At 47.8% G+C, this 15,896-nt stretch overlaps 1 protein-coding gene across 5 annotated transcripts in view; it reads left to right on the top strand.

Moving 5' to 3' along the window:
* Window positions 1–15,896, top strand: part of LOC135199465 (INO80 complex subunit E-like) — a 103,114-nt gene that overhangs the window by 44,760 nt on the left and 42,458 nt on the right. For 2 of the 5 annotated variants that reach the window (XM_064227548.1, XM_064227547.1), the window contains exons 2-5: window positions 3,466–3,569; window positions 4,268–4,449; window positions 4,674–4,827; window positions 8,266–8,412. In XM_064227548.1, the coding sequence (XP_064083618.1) occupies window positions 3,486–3,569; window positions 4,268–4,449; window positions 4,674–4,827; window positions 8,266–8,412 (567 nt within the window). In that variant the 5' untranslated portion in view covers window positions 3,466–3,485. The remainder of the gene's footprint in view (window positions 1–3,465; window positions 3,570–4,267; window positions 4,450–4,673; window positions 4,828–8,265; window positions 8,413–15,896) is intronic. The other 3 variants (XM_064227549.1, XM_064227550.1, XM_064227552.1) reach the window with 3 other exon arrangements.

Below are 15,896 nucleotides of genomic sequence, written 5' to 3'. Positions count from 1 at the left end.
ACTTTCTGCTGACAAAAGGGCTAGGTGTCGCACTGGCGGCCAGTCACTATTGTTCAGTAAGGAACTCTTGTGATATCTTATTAGATGAGTATTAATTTTTTTTTTTAAATTTATGTATGTGTGCGTATTGTGTTTTTGAGTTATGGTTGTTGTGAAGAGTTTGGGGATAACTCGGAACAATCTTTATTACTAACATGGTGGTTAGGATCAGGTGGTCGGGATTGGTTGTGTGCTCCTTCATAAGGTGTATTGTCATATAAGTGGATTAGCACCCATTGACAAAGTCCTTTCAGGCTTTGCCGAGTAAGCGGATAAGGCCCCATCGGCAGACCCACAAGAACTCTTGGCCATAGATCATATATCTCGCTAAAGTTTCTTGAGGTGATGCAGACTCCTGGGCAACAGCCACGAAGTCTACCACCTATCAGGTAGGAACCAAGGTTTTTTTTATATACCTACAACATATGTTGTTTACCTGTCTATTCTATATTAGCTGTCTCTTACCCTCCACCAAAGGGTGCCAATCAGCTAAGTATATATCTGACAGGTAAGTTGATTGTATGAAAATGATATTGTTATGATACAATAAAGTTTCATACATACTTACCTGGCAGATATATACGATTTATGGCCCACCCAGCCTCCCCGCAGGAGACAGGTGGAAGAGAGAAAATATGATAGAAAACGGGAATGGTTCCTAGTCCTGCCGCCCAGGGCAGGCCGGTAGATCACCTGACCTACCTGTAGCGAGTGGCGCGAAATTTGAATTTCTGTCGGGGACGACGGAGTCTTAGCTAAGTATACATCTGCCAGGTAAGTATGCATGAAACTTTATTGTATCATAACAATATCATTTTTCTGTTATTCCTTAGAGAGGACTCACATCTTTCTGTATCCACTATAAAGGGATACAGGAGTATGCTTTCGGCCGTCTTCAGAAATAGAGGCCTAGAGCTTGCAGATAATAAGGATCTACACGATCTTATAAGATCCTTTGAGACTTCGAAGTCTAAGGATACAACTCCTCCTAGCTGGAACCTCGATGTTGTCCTGAAGTTCCTGTCCTCTGAAAGGTTCGAACCTCCTCATCTGGCCTCGTCTTGAGATTTAATGAGAAGGTGTTTGTTTCTCTTGTCACTGGCGACAGCCAAAAGAGTTAGTGAGCTGCACGCCCTAGATGATAAAGGGGATTCAAAAGAGACTCAGCCATCTGTTCGTTCAAAGCACTGTTTCTGGCAGAGAACGAAAATCCTTCGAATCCCTGGCCCAAGAACTTCGAAGTTAAAGGCTTATTGGGTCTCGTCGGTGGAGAAGCTGAAAGGTCTCTTTGCCCTGTAAGAGCGCTTAAATTCTTCCTACAGAGGAAGAAACAGATGGGAGGTTCTAGACAAGGTCTTTGGTGCTCTGTTAAAGATCCTACAAGACCTATGTCCAAAAATGCTTTAGCCTTTTTTGTAAGGAACGTCATTACAGACGCTCACAAAATCTGCACTGACGACACTTTTAGACTCTTGAGAGTAAGAGCACATGAGGTGAGAGTAGTAGCAACGTCTCTCTCTTTTCACAGAAATATGTCGCTAAAGAATATCTTGGAAGCGACATATTGGAGGTGCAACTCAGTGTTTGCATCTCACTACTTGAAAGACGTTCGTGTGACCTACGAGAAATGTTTTTCTCTGGGTCCTTTCGTGTCTGCGGATACGATCCTGGGTATAGGAGCTAACACCAATCCTTAAAATTGTAAGTACCATCTATCAGATATGTTCTAGACTTTCTGCTGACAAAGTGCAGACGTCGCACTGGCGGCCAGTCACTATTGTTCAGTAAGGAACTCTTGTGATATCTTATTTGATGAGTATCATTTTTTTTTTTAAATTATGTGTGTGTGCGTAAGGTGTTTTTGAGTTATGGTTGTTGTGAAGAGTTTGGGGATAACTCGGAACAAAAACACGGTGGTTAGGATCAGGTGGTCGGGATTGGTTGTGTGCTCCTTCATAAGGTGTATTGTCATATAAGTGGATCAGCACCCATTGACAAAGTCCTTTCAGGCTCTGCCGAGTAAGCGGATAAGACCCCATCGGCAGACCCACAAGAACTCTTGGCCATAGATCATATATCTCGCTAAAGTTTCTTGAGGTGATGCAGACTCCTGGGCAGCAGCCACAAAGTCTACCACCTATCAGGTAGGAACCAAGGTTTATTTATACCTACAACATATGTTGTTTACCTGTCTATTCCAATAGTAGCTGTCTCTTACCCTCCACCAAAGGGTGCCAATCAGCTATGTATATATCTGACAGGTAAGTTGATTGTATGAAAATGATATTGTTATGATACAATAAAGTTTCATACATACTTACCTGGCAGATATATACGATTAATGGCCCACCCAGACTCCCCGCAGGAGACAGGTGGAAGAGAGAAAATATGATAGAAAACGGGAATGGTTCCTAGTCCTGCCGCCCAGGGCAGGCCGGTAGATCACCTGACCTACCTGTAGCGAGATGGAGTCTTAGCTATGTATATATCTGCCAGGTAAGTATGTATGAAACTTTATTGTATCATAACAATATCATTTTTGATGAAGTGTTACTACTATTTTGATTCCTCTTAGTCTTCATAACAGTTAAGCAAGTGATTTACATTACAGTTATTGGTGTGTCTATGAGGTATTGTAAATGTGTGGAAAATTTGTTTTTCAGTATCAAATGGTAATTTTGACAGAAGTACAGTATTATTTTTGTGGTGTAACTTTAATTCGGTTAAATGTTATACATTATGTGTTGTGAGCCCCAAAAATTTTCATGGTAACACTATATTGCATGGTGTCAGCATCACTTTTTGCAGTGGTATTTTAATACCTGCACAAAAATTGTTGAATGTAGGTTGATACATTACATAGATTATCAGTTACTCGTGTATTTATTTGAATGTAACTTATCCTTGTTATCCATGCTTACAGTACATTACACAAACAAACATTCTTTAAATTTAATATACTTCACAGATATTCACAGACTGTATCCTGAGGTGGTTACTTTAGGGAATGTAAAGGTTGGAGCGTGTCCTTCACAAAACACTGAAGATATAAAAATAAGAATTAAAAAATACAATGTTGCACATATATTCAAGTTAGCAGAAATATCTGGAGTATAAACTTCTATGAAAGTATTTAATGGCTATCCATTTACTGTGATCCCCAGTCACAATGAAATAAGTGTTACCCATGGTGTGTATGAACAAAACTGTTTATTGGTGTTTTCACTTTATTTTTACATTTAAGCCTTATTTCAGTTGGGTTATTGATATCAGCCAGGTTTCCAGTTTTCATAGTTTTTGTCAGATCAAAATAATAAATTGTCAATGAGAATGAGCTGCACTAATTGATAATCAGATAATCATGGTTACCATCAAGTTAGCCAGTGTAAAATATTTTCACTTAATGGTATTTTATGTCTTTTTCAGGTTGACACACTTCATCATTGATGATGCCAGTTCAAACAGATGGCCCAGATGATTATAAGACCAAGTACAAAACTCTGAAAAGGAAACTGAAGCTGTTAATATATGTAGGTTTTATGATTTGTTTTTGATACCTGTACCTCAGTGTCTACAAAGTCTTGTATATGTTTATGTACCTTTTTGTTTTATTATTTTTGTGTTTTTTTTGTAGGTTATTTTTAATTTTATTATGTTGGACTTGGTTAAGACATTATTTTCCAAATGGTCTCGGAAAATCAATAAGCATTGTTGTGCTGTAGTTTACCTAGGAAATATTAATTTTTTCTTTATAATATATGCATATTTTCAAGGACATCACTGCTTCTAAGGATTTGTTAAGCGTGGATGCTTAAAATCATATATGTAACAGTATCGCAGGTCATGGTACTTGGTTGGATTAACTTAGACGCTTGTTAAACTAAGCCTGGTCGTATTTTGTAAAGCAAAAATTATCTGCAGGCATTTATCCAACACAGTGCACTTAGTAGATGTACACTACACATTAATGAAACAAATATACCATCACATGAATCACCTTTGCTTTCTCAAGCTGCTTGTGAAATATTCATTTCCTCAACATTTTTTTAATTTATTTGTCATGGTTACTTTGAATCAAAAAATTTCCCTGTAAACTCTTGCAATTTTCATGCTCACATTAAAAGCTTTGGTGCATTGGATTTTGTAATTTGCACATTTGTGGTATTTAAGTTTGAAAAAAAACTGAAAAGTCAATGTTTGGAAATTTCAGTGTCCTCAAATTTTTCAGGAAAATGAGTGCTTCCAAGAAGAATTACGCAAAGCACAGAGGGCACTCCTGCGTGTGCGCAGAGACAAATCTTTCCTGTTAGATCGTCTCTTGCAGTATCACAGAGGGCCAGACTCTTCTTCAGATTCAGAGCAAACTGAGGAATCTGACACAGAGATGGAAGGAAAGATTGATGCAAAGAGGTGAGCAACATTTGTGGAGTTAGTATGCTTGGCTGGATTATTGTAGTTTCTACACTTATGTAGGATTTCAGTAACATTTTACTACATTGTCTGCCGCTTGGAATTTTAGATGTTAAAAAAAAAATGGTACTACCTGTTGCATGTAGTACTGATCTTTCAGGGTACAGTAACAGAACTAAGGGATTGTATATCTAAATAATAAATAATAATTTGATTGTTTGAAGTTGCAGGAAGCGTTTGAGCATGGAAGGATCAATGTCAGGTTCTGGTAACACGCACGGATCAAGCAGTAAACCTCCATCAAAAAAGAAGAAATCTAGTAATAACAGCAGCAACAGCAGCAGTAGTAAATCTAGCAAACATAGTAGCAGCAAGCAGGTAAGGTTTTATGTTTTGCCAAGAAATTTTCCCATTAACAAACACAAAATTATTATTGTAGTTTTACACTAACGGAAAGTTTTTGTTAATGTAATGAATCATAAATTAGTTTGACACTGCCAGGTCACTGATTCCCCCAAGTCACATTGTGAGACTTATTTGGGATCCTCTGAAGAAATTTTTCTTAAGAGAACTGGAAAATGGAGATACAGTGGTACCTCGAAATACGAAATTAATCCGCTCTGAGGCGGCTTTCATATCATGAGCTTTTCGTATCTTGGACCGCATTTTACATGTAAAATGGCTAATCCGTTCCAAGCCCTCCAAAAACACAACAGTAAATTTCATAATAAAGCTAAATTGACCTATAAACAATGAAATACTTCAAAAATTTGGACCATTCAATACCTAACTTAATATGTACTGCTAATTACCTGTAAATAAAGTGTATTAATGTACATGGTATACAAGAAATACTGTACGTATGTAGTAAAATGTGGAAGCTTACTTTTCGAGTGAGGCTATCTCCGAAAGTGGTGACAGAGGAGGAGGAGGAAAACGCCAGATATGTATGTACACTTAACTCTACAAAACACATAAAAAAATGTAAGGAAAACATACATAAACTAAACTTTACGAAACACATTAACAAAACTGTAACACTTAACTTTACAAAAAACTAAAATTAAATTTTTTTTTTCTTTTTTTGATTTTTACATTTTTTTTTACTTTTTTATACTTTACATACTTTTTTTTTTTATATATATACACAAAATTTCAACTTCATCACCACTTTCAACTTTCTGTTTTTCAGTATCACTTGGTTCTTCCATTTTGCTTACTCCTGCTAGTACTAAAGGCCTCTTTAAAAAATTAACTATCCCAAGGAAGATTGCTTCTGCCTACTTTTCATAGTGTTCCTGAAACGACTCAGGCAAGCGTCATTGAACTGCGCAAGCATACGACCTGTGTAAGCCTTTTCAGGGTGTCTTTTTTTTCTACAAATGATTGCACTTTATGAAAAGCTGCTAGAACATCCTTAATTTCTGCCATTGTCATAGGGTCGTCCTCCTCCTCCTCGCCGCTGCTAGAGAACTCCTCTTGAATGACGTTATGTTGCATGGCCTCCGACTCCTTCAGGTCATCCGTCGTAAGCTCCTCTTGGTGCTCCTCGAGAAGGTCGTTGATGTCGTCCTCGTCGACGACCAGCCCCATGGACTTGCCAAGTGCAACGATCTTGTCAAGATCTGGTTGCAAAACAGTCTCAGGATCGTCAACTGTTTCTGAATCTGCAGCACCAGCTTCACCCACGTCGAATCCCTCGAAGTCTCAGGTGGGTACGGCATCAGGCCAGAGTTTCCTCCATGAGGAATTCAAGGTTCGTCTCGAAACCTCCTGCCAAGCTTGGTTGATGAGTCGGATGCATATCACAACATTGAAATGCTCCTTCCAAAATTGACGCAAGGTAAGGTTTGTGGTATCGGTGATGTCGAAACATCTCTTGAAAAGATGTTTTGTATACAGCTTCTTAAAGTTCGATATCACTGGAGGAGAGGGGTGGTGTTAGGTGGAAGATAAAGAACCTTGATGAAGGAATATTCCGCTAGGATATCTTCCTCGAGGCCAGGAGGGTGAGCAGGGTCATTGTCCAACACCAGCAGTCATTTCAGAGGGAGGCGCTTCTCTTCCAAGAATTTCTTCACTGACGGGCCGAAACACAGATTTACCCACTCGGTGAACAAAAGCCTCGTTACCCAGGCTTTCGCATTAGCCCTCCCATCACTGGAAGCTTTTCCTTAAGCACTTTGTGGGCCTTGAAGGCTCGAGGAGTCTCGGAATGATAGACCAGTAGGGGCTTCACCTTGCAATCCCCACTGGCGTTGGAACAAAGTGCAAGCGTAAGCCTGTCTTTCATAGGCTTATGCCCGGGTAGCTTCTTCTCTTCCTGCATGATGTATGTCCGACAAGGCATTTTTTTCCAAAAAGGCCAGTCTCATCACAGTTGAAGACTTGCTGAGAACTGTAGCCTTCCTTGGTCATCATCTCGTCGAACGTCTTTTTAAATGCTTCGGCTGCTTTCGTGTCCGAGCTGGCAGCCTCCCCATGCCGCACCACCGAATGGATGCCAGTCCGTTTATGGAATTTCTCGAACCACCCATGCAAAGCCTTGAAGTCTGGGGTTGGCGTTGATGTCCCTTCTCCTCTGTCGTCTTCAGCCTGGGCAATCAAATCGCCAAAAATAGCCTTGTGGGAGATTGCCGTCTCCGTTACCGTATCGCCAGCGATTTCTTTGTCTTGTATCCAGACAAGAAGAAGCCTTTCCATCTCGTGCACGTGGGTCCTCTTGCTGGACAAAATAGTGATGCCCTTGGAAGGTGAAGCTGCTTTGATGGCATCCTTCTGCTTAAGGATGGTGCCTATTGTCGACGGATTTCGATCGTATTCCTTGGCGATCACACTCAATCGCATACCAGCGTCATACTTCTTGATAATCTCCATCTTTGTTTCCAAAGAGAGCATCCTCTTCTTTCCGTGAATTTCAAGTTTCTTGGGACCCACGACTACGTATATACTATTGTACGTATTTATGTTATGTAGTACGTATAAGTATGGAGTAAAGTTCTCACACAACACGATAAAGCATACTACAACGAAATCACTTAACGAATTTACGTTAATAAACGAAATCGTTAGAATGAACGAATACCGCGTGCGTACGATACAGATGATGCCGTGCAGTGGCCGAAGAAGCACGCCGCTACGTAGTATAGATGCATGTTGGGAGGGATGCTTACCAATAGGAGAGAAGGATCTCATGGCGGTGATTAGTATCAGGAACCAATGGGAGAGCAGGAGGATGGTGGCGAGTCTACTCAGTTGGCGGGGCGCGAGTTTCAAAATTGTTATTGGTGGTCTGGGCGAATCTCGGGCTTTACAGCAACAACCTTTCGTATCTTGAGCAATTTTCGTATGTAGAGCTGTAAAATTTTTCGTATTAGCTTTCGTATCTCGAGTTTTTCGTAAGTTGAGCCTTTTGTATCTCGAGGTACCACTGTAGATAGTTAAAAAGTGTGTGTGGACAGCAACAACTTGAAAGTAAAGGGTAGAAAGCAATGCAGTGGAAGGCTGAATGGCAACTGCCAAGAATTTCAGTACCATTCTTTTAAGTGTTATCCCTTCAGATGTGTCTGCTGGTTTATTTTTTAAGTAGAGTTGAAAAGTTAACTTGTGGGCAGGAGGTCTTAAGTTGGAGTGTCGTTACTGAAAGACTAAAAAAAATAAAAGGCAAAGCAAACTGTGTGCAGGCTGAACAAGGCTTGAAAATCAAAAAGATTGAAATTGCATGCATAAAAGAATTATACCACGTCTTCAAAAATAATTTCCTTTATATCTGTGAATTATCCAAGAAATTGTGCTAACTAAAATAATCTTTTGCAGACTTCATCTCCGCACGTTACTTTAGGGTCTAGTGTCGCTTCCAGTGACGTTCAGGCGACTTCTAGCATCTCCACAAGTGTGTCATCGCCTGCAGCTTTGTTACCTAAAATTAGTGGTTCCAATCTTTCTGCTGGAGCAATAGCAGCTGTAAGTTTGCTGGTTTTGTGTGTGTAAATTATTTTCACACTGATAAAACATAATGCTCATTTACACTCATTGTGAATATGGTTCTTGATTGCAATTGTAAGCTGCAGATTTTCAAGTATCTTAATTAAACAATCCCATATTTTAACAAAATAAAAGTACACTTGACATGAACCAGTCTGAAATAGTATCACCAAAACTACTAAATATATTTAGTAGGTTTTTGTAGCTGTCTTTTTGGTTCCACTCTTTTGGTGCACTGTTATTATGGTACTCATGTTTTTAGGCCTCCACAGTTTGGTGCCAAAATTAAAATTAAAGGTTGGAAGAAATTTATTAATTGTTCCGACACGGCATACAAACCTTCGGTCCTTTTACAATAGGAAGGTACTAGTGGCAGCTGGATAGGTCGTAAGCTTTCGAACAAGGGGTTCGGTAGTTAACTGCTTGTCCGACAGGCGCGCGCGCGCGACTGGGAGGTAAACAAACCACTTTTGCTTTCGGCCTCACAGCGAGTGGACGTGTGTGTTCAACGCTCTCTGCCCGCTTCTCGTCGTTTGCTTTCCCTTGGGTGTATGGTTGTGTTTGTGTTGAGTAATCATTGTAAGTACAATCATTCCCTTTCTTTTTTCATCGATTGTGAAATTAAGCTGATCAATTATGGAGTCTCCACGCCCCGCTACCCTCCGGAGATTGTGCCCGGGTACCGAAGGGCGTAAATGCGGTAAGTTCCGCTCCTTTCCAGAAATTGATCCCCATATTTTGTGCGCTCGGTGTCGGGGCCGCGAATGTACCCGAGCCGAGCCCTATGAAGTTAGTTTGTCTTGGTCGGAGGCGCAGTGGGGCTTGTACGAAGGTAGGAAGAAGCGAAGGCCTGCAAAGGAGTCGTCGGAAAGCTCTCCTGCGACTCCTTTGGTTACCGACACTTCGTCTTCTTTCCTGCCGCCCGCTCAGCTCCCACGTTTGGCGCCTTCCCCTTCGGGGGGGGTTTCTAGGTCCTTCTCCTCACCCGATCTGTCGAGTGTGGAGGAGGGCGCGAGATACCCCGACGTTGAGTTGTATTCTGGGTCCTCTATCCGTTCGTCTACATCGCAAGGACGGGTAGAGGATCCTGCTAATCACCCGACCTTTGCTTCCTCAGGTGCTGTTGCCGCGAAGGACGACCTCGGACAGGTGTGGGCATCGTTGGGTCTGCAGGGCGTGCCGAGTGTCCAGGGGCTGCTCTACCATCTCGCTGGCTCTGTGGCGGTCAACTCATGCTACAGTGACGACCACTACCACGACCCTGTCAACTCCTGGCTATGCTTCACCTCCTCACCTGGTGTTACACCCCGCACGCGTCTCTGTACACCAACTACATCGGTGCAGGGGCCAATCGCCGTACCACGGGGGAGCGTGATGCCGCCGCTGGGTTTGCCGTGCTGCCTCGACCGGACTTCGTGTGCCCGAAGAGCTCGCCCTGGACCTCCCACCAGTACCTAGGATGTCTGTGCCGCTGGTCCGTCCACCTGAGTCTGCCCTGTACAGCCTGCCGTACCTGCCCAGCCGCTGTTTACGGACGTGATGTTTGCCGACCACTGCTGCCGTTCCTGTATCTGTTCCTGCCGTCTCCACTGCTGTTCCTGTGATGCCTGCACCTGCTGACGTTGTTCCTGTTCGTGGCGCCGCTGCTCCCGATGCCGATCTGTTCGGACAGGTGCGTCCGGGCCCTGTTGCTTCGGCAACAGCAGCCCCGGCTCCGCCCTGGATGACAGATCTGACATCGGTCCTGAGGAAGCTGACGAAGAAGAAGAGGAAGAGGAGGAAGGTGTCGTCGTCGTCTTCATCGTCTTCTTCGTCGTCGTCGTCGTCTGCCGCCTCTCCCCCTTCATCTTCTAAGGCTCCACAGCGTAAGAAGAAGAAGGTTGCCTCCTCCCCCCCTAAGAAGTCTCCTTCGGGAGCTTCTAAGGGCCTGTCTCGCTCCGGTGAGACGGGGGTTTCTTCCGCTGGTCACCCTGCTCCTTCGGGGCAGGACCCGTCTCTTCTTCCTCCGCAAGGAAGAAGACTACGGGGAACCAGAGGGGTGCCGGCTAACACCGGCACTTCCTCGCCTGCTGTTAGTGGTTCGACCACGGCAGCAGGATCCGTCTCGGCCTCTCATTCGCGAGAGGTACCGAGTGTACGGTCGCCTACCAGCGACCGTGCAGCTAGGAACCAGACCTCTGAGCCAGCTCAGCGTCAGGTTCACGGCACGGAGCGGAAGACTGGTGACAGCCGCTCACGCGACTCTCACCAGACCAGCTCTCGCTCTCGCAGCGACCAGCTGGCTACCCGGGCTGACGTGACGGTCCACGACCGGCCACGGGCTGAGGCTGGAAGAGGTCCCCCCGTTCGCCGGCACCAGCCACGGGCTGGTACCAGCGACGTGACGCGCCGTGAGGATACGCACCGGTCTCACCGTGACAGTGAAGCTCGCCAGTCGCCTGACCGTCACTCTCACAGAGAGCGATCGGGTACGGCCACCAGCACCAGCTCTTCTGACACGCGAGACCGGGGACCGCTGTGCTCAGTCCAGCCGTTCTCCACAGCGATCGGGTAGGCCACCAGCACAGCTTTTCTGAACGCGAGGGGCGTGTGCTCAGTCAGCCGTTCTGTCCACAGCGAGACGGCTCGACCAGGCCTGCAGCTCGATCGCCACCGCGGGTTGACGATCGCCTGCAGTCCTCCAAGCCCACTGGTTCTTCCAGCGAGCGAGGAGGGAGCGTCAGGTCTGCCTCTCCCATACCTTCAACCTCCTCGGGTTACACCGGGGGGAGCGAGGTATTGAGGAGTGATCGTGAGGGGTGCACCCCTCAGGATCCCACCACGACGTCCTACGTACCAGGCACGGTTCTCGGACCTGCCTGGTCGTATGCACAAGTCGCTGGAGGAGACCGAGAGGGGTCTGTCGCTGTTCCCCCCCTCGAGGGGGGAGGGTCTCGGGAGCTGCTCCTGTTCGAGGGACTGGATGGTCCTACTCCGCAGGATGCAGTCACTCCTGAGATTCAGAGGAACTTTGCCGAGGTAATTGCGCTGATTCGTCAGCACAACGACCTTGGGGAAGGATCGCCGCTCCCACCATCCGAGCCCACGTCCCGGCTTGAGTCGTTCTGGGGCCCGAAGAGGGAACCCAGACCGACGGTGGGTTTGCCGCGGTCTGAGCTTGCCGACTCAGTGCTGGACCAGGTAGAATCTCTTGTCTCCGGGCAAGACGGTTCTCTCAAGTCTGGCAGGTCGAGCAAGCTGCTTCCACCTCCTCTGCTGCGACAGCGGCGTTTTTACGTGCCATCTGAGGACCCGATGCCGCCCAAACAGGTGAACCCGGAGTTAGCCAGGCTAACGCCGGGTGTGTCTCTGCAGCAGCTCCTGTCCGAGAACCTATGGTTCTCACAGCAAGAGGCACTCGGCCTGGAATCCACTGCCATGGCAGCTTTCCAGGCTGTCTCCTGGATAGATCTGTGGTCCCTCACAGTATCTAAGGTCGCAGCCAACTCCGGGGGAATTTCTCCCGAAGATGACTCGGCCTTTAGGAGACTTTGCCAGTCTGGGGGAAGAGCCATCTCCTTCCTTGCCCACCAGACGGTAAACCTGTGGGCCAACCTGGTTCTCCGACGTAGGGACGCTGTCCTTACTCGAGTTTCCAGGGCGGCTGGGCGTGAAGCGGCATTGGGACTCCGCAACGGACCTTTACGGAGTTCCATGTCTCTCTTCCCAGGAGAGATGGTGGACGCTGCGGTGGACAGACGGCGCACTGACGACAGTGACCGTCTGGTACACCAGGCAGTTTCGAAGGCTTCTGGGCAGCCTCGAACTGCGGCCGAAGCCAAAGAGCTCGGCTAGCGCTTCCACGGTGGCTAAGACGGTAGTCACGTCGAAGCCCCGTGGAAAGACTCTGTCTTCTTCGACTTCTGCAAAGGGGCGAGCCGTAACCATACCTCCTTCTCCCGAGGAGGCTCTGGGAAGAAGTCGAAGAAAGGGGGGAAACGCTAGGGACGGCGTTCCCCCTCACCTGCTGCCGGAAGTGGGGGGGTGCCTGGCCAGCCATTGGGCAACTTGGCAGCGCTACGGCGCCGAGACCTGGATTGTAGATGTCCTTCGGGAGGGATATCTATTACCCTTCGAATCTCGGCCACCCCTCACCTCCAACCCGGTCCAACAGCAGTCGTACGTTCCAGGGTCTCGAAAGGACGTAGCACTGAGACAGGAGATCAAGAGAGCAAGAGAGCTGTAGAAATCGTCACGGATCAGTCACGCGGTCTTTTACAGTCGACTCTTCCTGGTGGAAAAGTCTACGGGAGGCTGGCGCCCGGTGATAGATCTCTCTCCCCTGAATCGGTTTGTTCGCCAGACCCGGTTCACGATGGAGACGGCACGTTCCGTGCTCGACTCCATCAGGGAGAACGATTTCATGCTTTCAGTGGACTTGAAGGATGCGTATTTCCAAATACCCATTCATCAGTCCTCCAGAAAGTACCTCCGCTTCATCCTCGACGGGACGGTGTACCAATTCAGGGCACTTTGTTTCGGTCTCTCAACCGCCCCACAGGTGTTCATGCGAGTGTTCACTCTGGTGTCTGCTTGGGCCCATTCGCACGGGATACGTCTGATGAGGTATCTCGACGATTGGTTAGTCCTGGCGAGCTCCCGCTCGCAGTTGCTACAGGACAGGGATCGACTACTCGAGTTCTGTCGCGATCTGGGGATCGTTGTGAACTTCGAGAAGTCCGATCTCGAGCCCAACAGAGGATGAAGTACCTGGGTATGCTGATCGACACGGTAGCAGGGCGAGTCTTCCCCGCAGACTCGCGGATCAGCAGATTCAGGGGAGGCAGCCAACCAGTTTCCTGTCTCGGCAGGAACAGGTAGCTCAGCGATGGCAAGTCGTGATCGGACACCTGTCGTCACTCGAGAAGTTAGTCCCTCACGGGCGTCTTCACCTGCGGTCTCTCCAGTGGAGATAAAGGAGAGTTGGTCACAGGCGACGGATCCCCCAAGCTTTCCAGTGTCACTGACACCGGAGGTGAGGCAGGACCTAGCCTGGTGGCTGGATGACAGGAACCTCTTAAGAGGAGTGCCTCTGCGCACTCCCCCCCCGGACATGCAGCTGTTCTCAGACGCATCGACCGAGGGATGGGGCGCACACCTGGAGGAGTTGCTGACTCAGAGTGTGGGACGAGAACGACAAGCACCTTCACATCAATGTACTGGAACTCAAAGGCAGTCGTTTCTTGCTCTCCCAAAGAGTTTCCAGGACCGCTTGATGGGACACTCAGTGGTGTTGATGTGCGACAACACCACGGTAGTGGCCTACGTTAACAAACAGAGGCCTAGTGTCTCTCCCGTTGTACCAGTTGACTCGGCAGGTGCACGAGTGGGCCCGAGGCACACTCAATAGAGCTGTCGGCACGCTACATTCCAGGGAAGAGGAATGTAGTAGCAGACACGCTCAGCCGTTGGGATCAGGTGATAGGGACCGAGTGGTCTCTACACCAGGACGTGGCGGAAAGGCTCTTCGACCTGTGGGGGCAACCAGTCGTGGATCTGTTCGCCACCCGGCACAACAGGGAAAGGCTTCAGGTTTTCTTCTCAGCCGTGCCGGGGACCCATGGGCAGCTGCAGAGGACGCTCTTCAACACCCGTGGGACCAACCTCTTCGCCTATGCCTTTCCCCCGTTCAGCCTGATTCGCAGGTGATCAGTCGAGCACTGGTCACCCGCCCGAATCTCAGGATGATCCTGGTGGCTCCCAAATGGCCACAGGCCATTTGGTATCCGGACCTGCTGGCTCTTCTCGCAGGAGAACCGAGAGAGATTCCCCCTTGGCACAACCTTCTCGCCCAGCCACACGTCGAGCGGTACCACCAAGCAGTCCCAGTCCCTACAACTTCACGGCTGGCTGTTATCCACCATCTCTTGCGAACGAGAGGCTTTTCTCGTAGCGCAGCAACAGAGATGGCTGGAAACGTCCGTCAGTCCTCTGCAGCTGTGTACCAGGGAAGTGGGCCGTCTTCTGTGGTTGGTGGCAGAGCCACTCTTCAGCAGGTAGCGGATTTCCTCGTGTTTCTTCTTCGCCAAGAGAAGCTCCTCCTCAGTCCCCACAGTCAAAGGATACAGAGCCGCCCTGGCTCTCGTCCTGAAACTGAGGGGATTGGACATCTCGAACTCGTTCGAGATCTCCTTGCTTATGAGGAGCTTCGAAAGGTCTTGCCCACCCAGGGAACTCAGGCCCCCTGCGTGGGATGTGACTCTCGTCCTTAGGAGTTTGACTCGAACACCATTCGCAGCCACTCCGAGAGTTGTCAGACAGGGATCTGACCCTCAAGACCCTCTTCTTGCTGGCCCTGGCATCGGTCGAAGAGAGTAGGGGAACTTCATGGTCTTTCCTATGATTATACGACACTCCAGGGGATGGGGATCTGTGACGCTCGATTTCGTCCCGAACTTCGTTTGCGAAGACTCAGAAACCGTCGGTCCCTGACGACAGGTTCGAGTCTTCCCACGATTCCCTCCCTAATGGACTTCACCGATAATGATGCGGATGAGATGCTGCTTTGTCCTGTGAGGGCGCTACGGCGCTATCTGAAGAAAACTCGACACCTCAGGCCTGAGTGTCGACGCCTCTTCGTTAGCAGCCGGGGTAACCAAGAAAGAAGTATCCAAGAACACTCTTTCATTCTGGCTGCGTGAGGTCATCAGGAGGGCGTATGAGGCTGATGGTAGTGACGACATCCGTACGTCCCGTCCGAGAGCTCACGAAGTCGGTAGTATTGGCCCTCGTTGGCGTTTCGTAAGAACTTCTCCGTGGCGCAGTCCTGAAGGCAGGTGTCGGTCTAACCAGACTACCTTCACCTCCTTCTTACCTTCGGGATATTGCCCACAGGTCCTTGGATACCTTTTCCTTGGGACCCGTGGTGGTGCTCAACAAGTTGTGTAGCTAACCCAGACCCTCGCAGGCTGAAACAGCATCGAGTCCTGGTGTGACTGTGCGGATGGATGTGTGAGTGAGTGAGTGACTGGCTCCCTCTTCCCATCTTTTTCCCTCCTCCTCTACCTGTGGGCAGAGGGCCACGGTCGTCACTAAGCTGGATGAGGACGAGATGCAGGTGAGCTATATGACAGAGCCCCATCCTATCCCTTTCACTAGGGATAGAGCAGAATATCCACCACTTCCTCCTACAAGGGGGGGTTTAAGTGGATGCCTACAAGAGACAAACCATGACTTTATATTTGCTCCTGTACAGGAACAAATTCTTACATTGCTGGTACGAAGAGATACGCTTGCCTCTCTCATATACTCGGTCCAGAGGTCTGACCATTGATCCTGCGGTGCACACCCCGATCAATCGGACAGAGGCTTGGATCCCTCCCTCGCTCTTAACGACCAGGGAGACTTCCAAGGTTGGGGCGAACACCAGTCTGTTCACAAAAAGACTCAGATTCCTCCCACCAAGAAGTGAGTCTTCCTATTGT

The sequence above is a fragment of the Macrobrachium nipponense genome, chromosome 25, assembly GCF_015104395.2.
Source record: "Macrobrachium nipponense isolate FS-2020 chromosome 25, ASM1510439v2, whole genome shotgun sequence".
Lineage (NCBI taxonomy): Eukaryota > Metazoa > Arthropoda > Malacostraca > Decapoda > Palaemonidae > Macrobrachium > Macrobrachium nipponense.
This window is presented reverse-complemented; position numbering and strand designations above follow the sequence as displayed.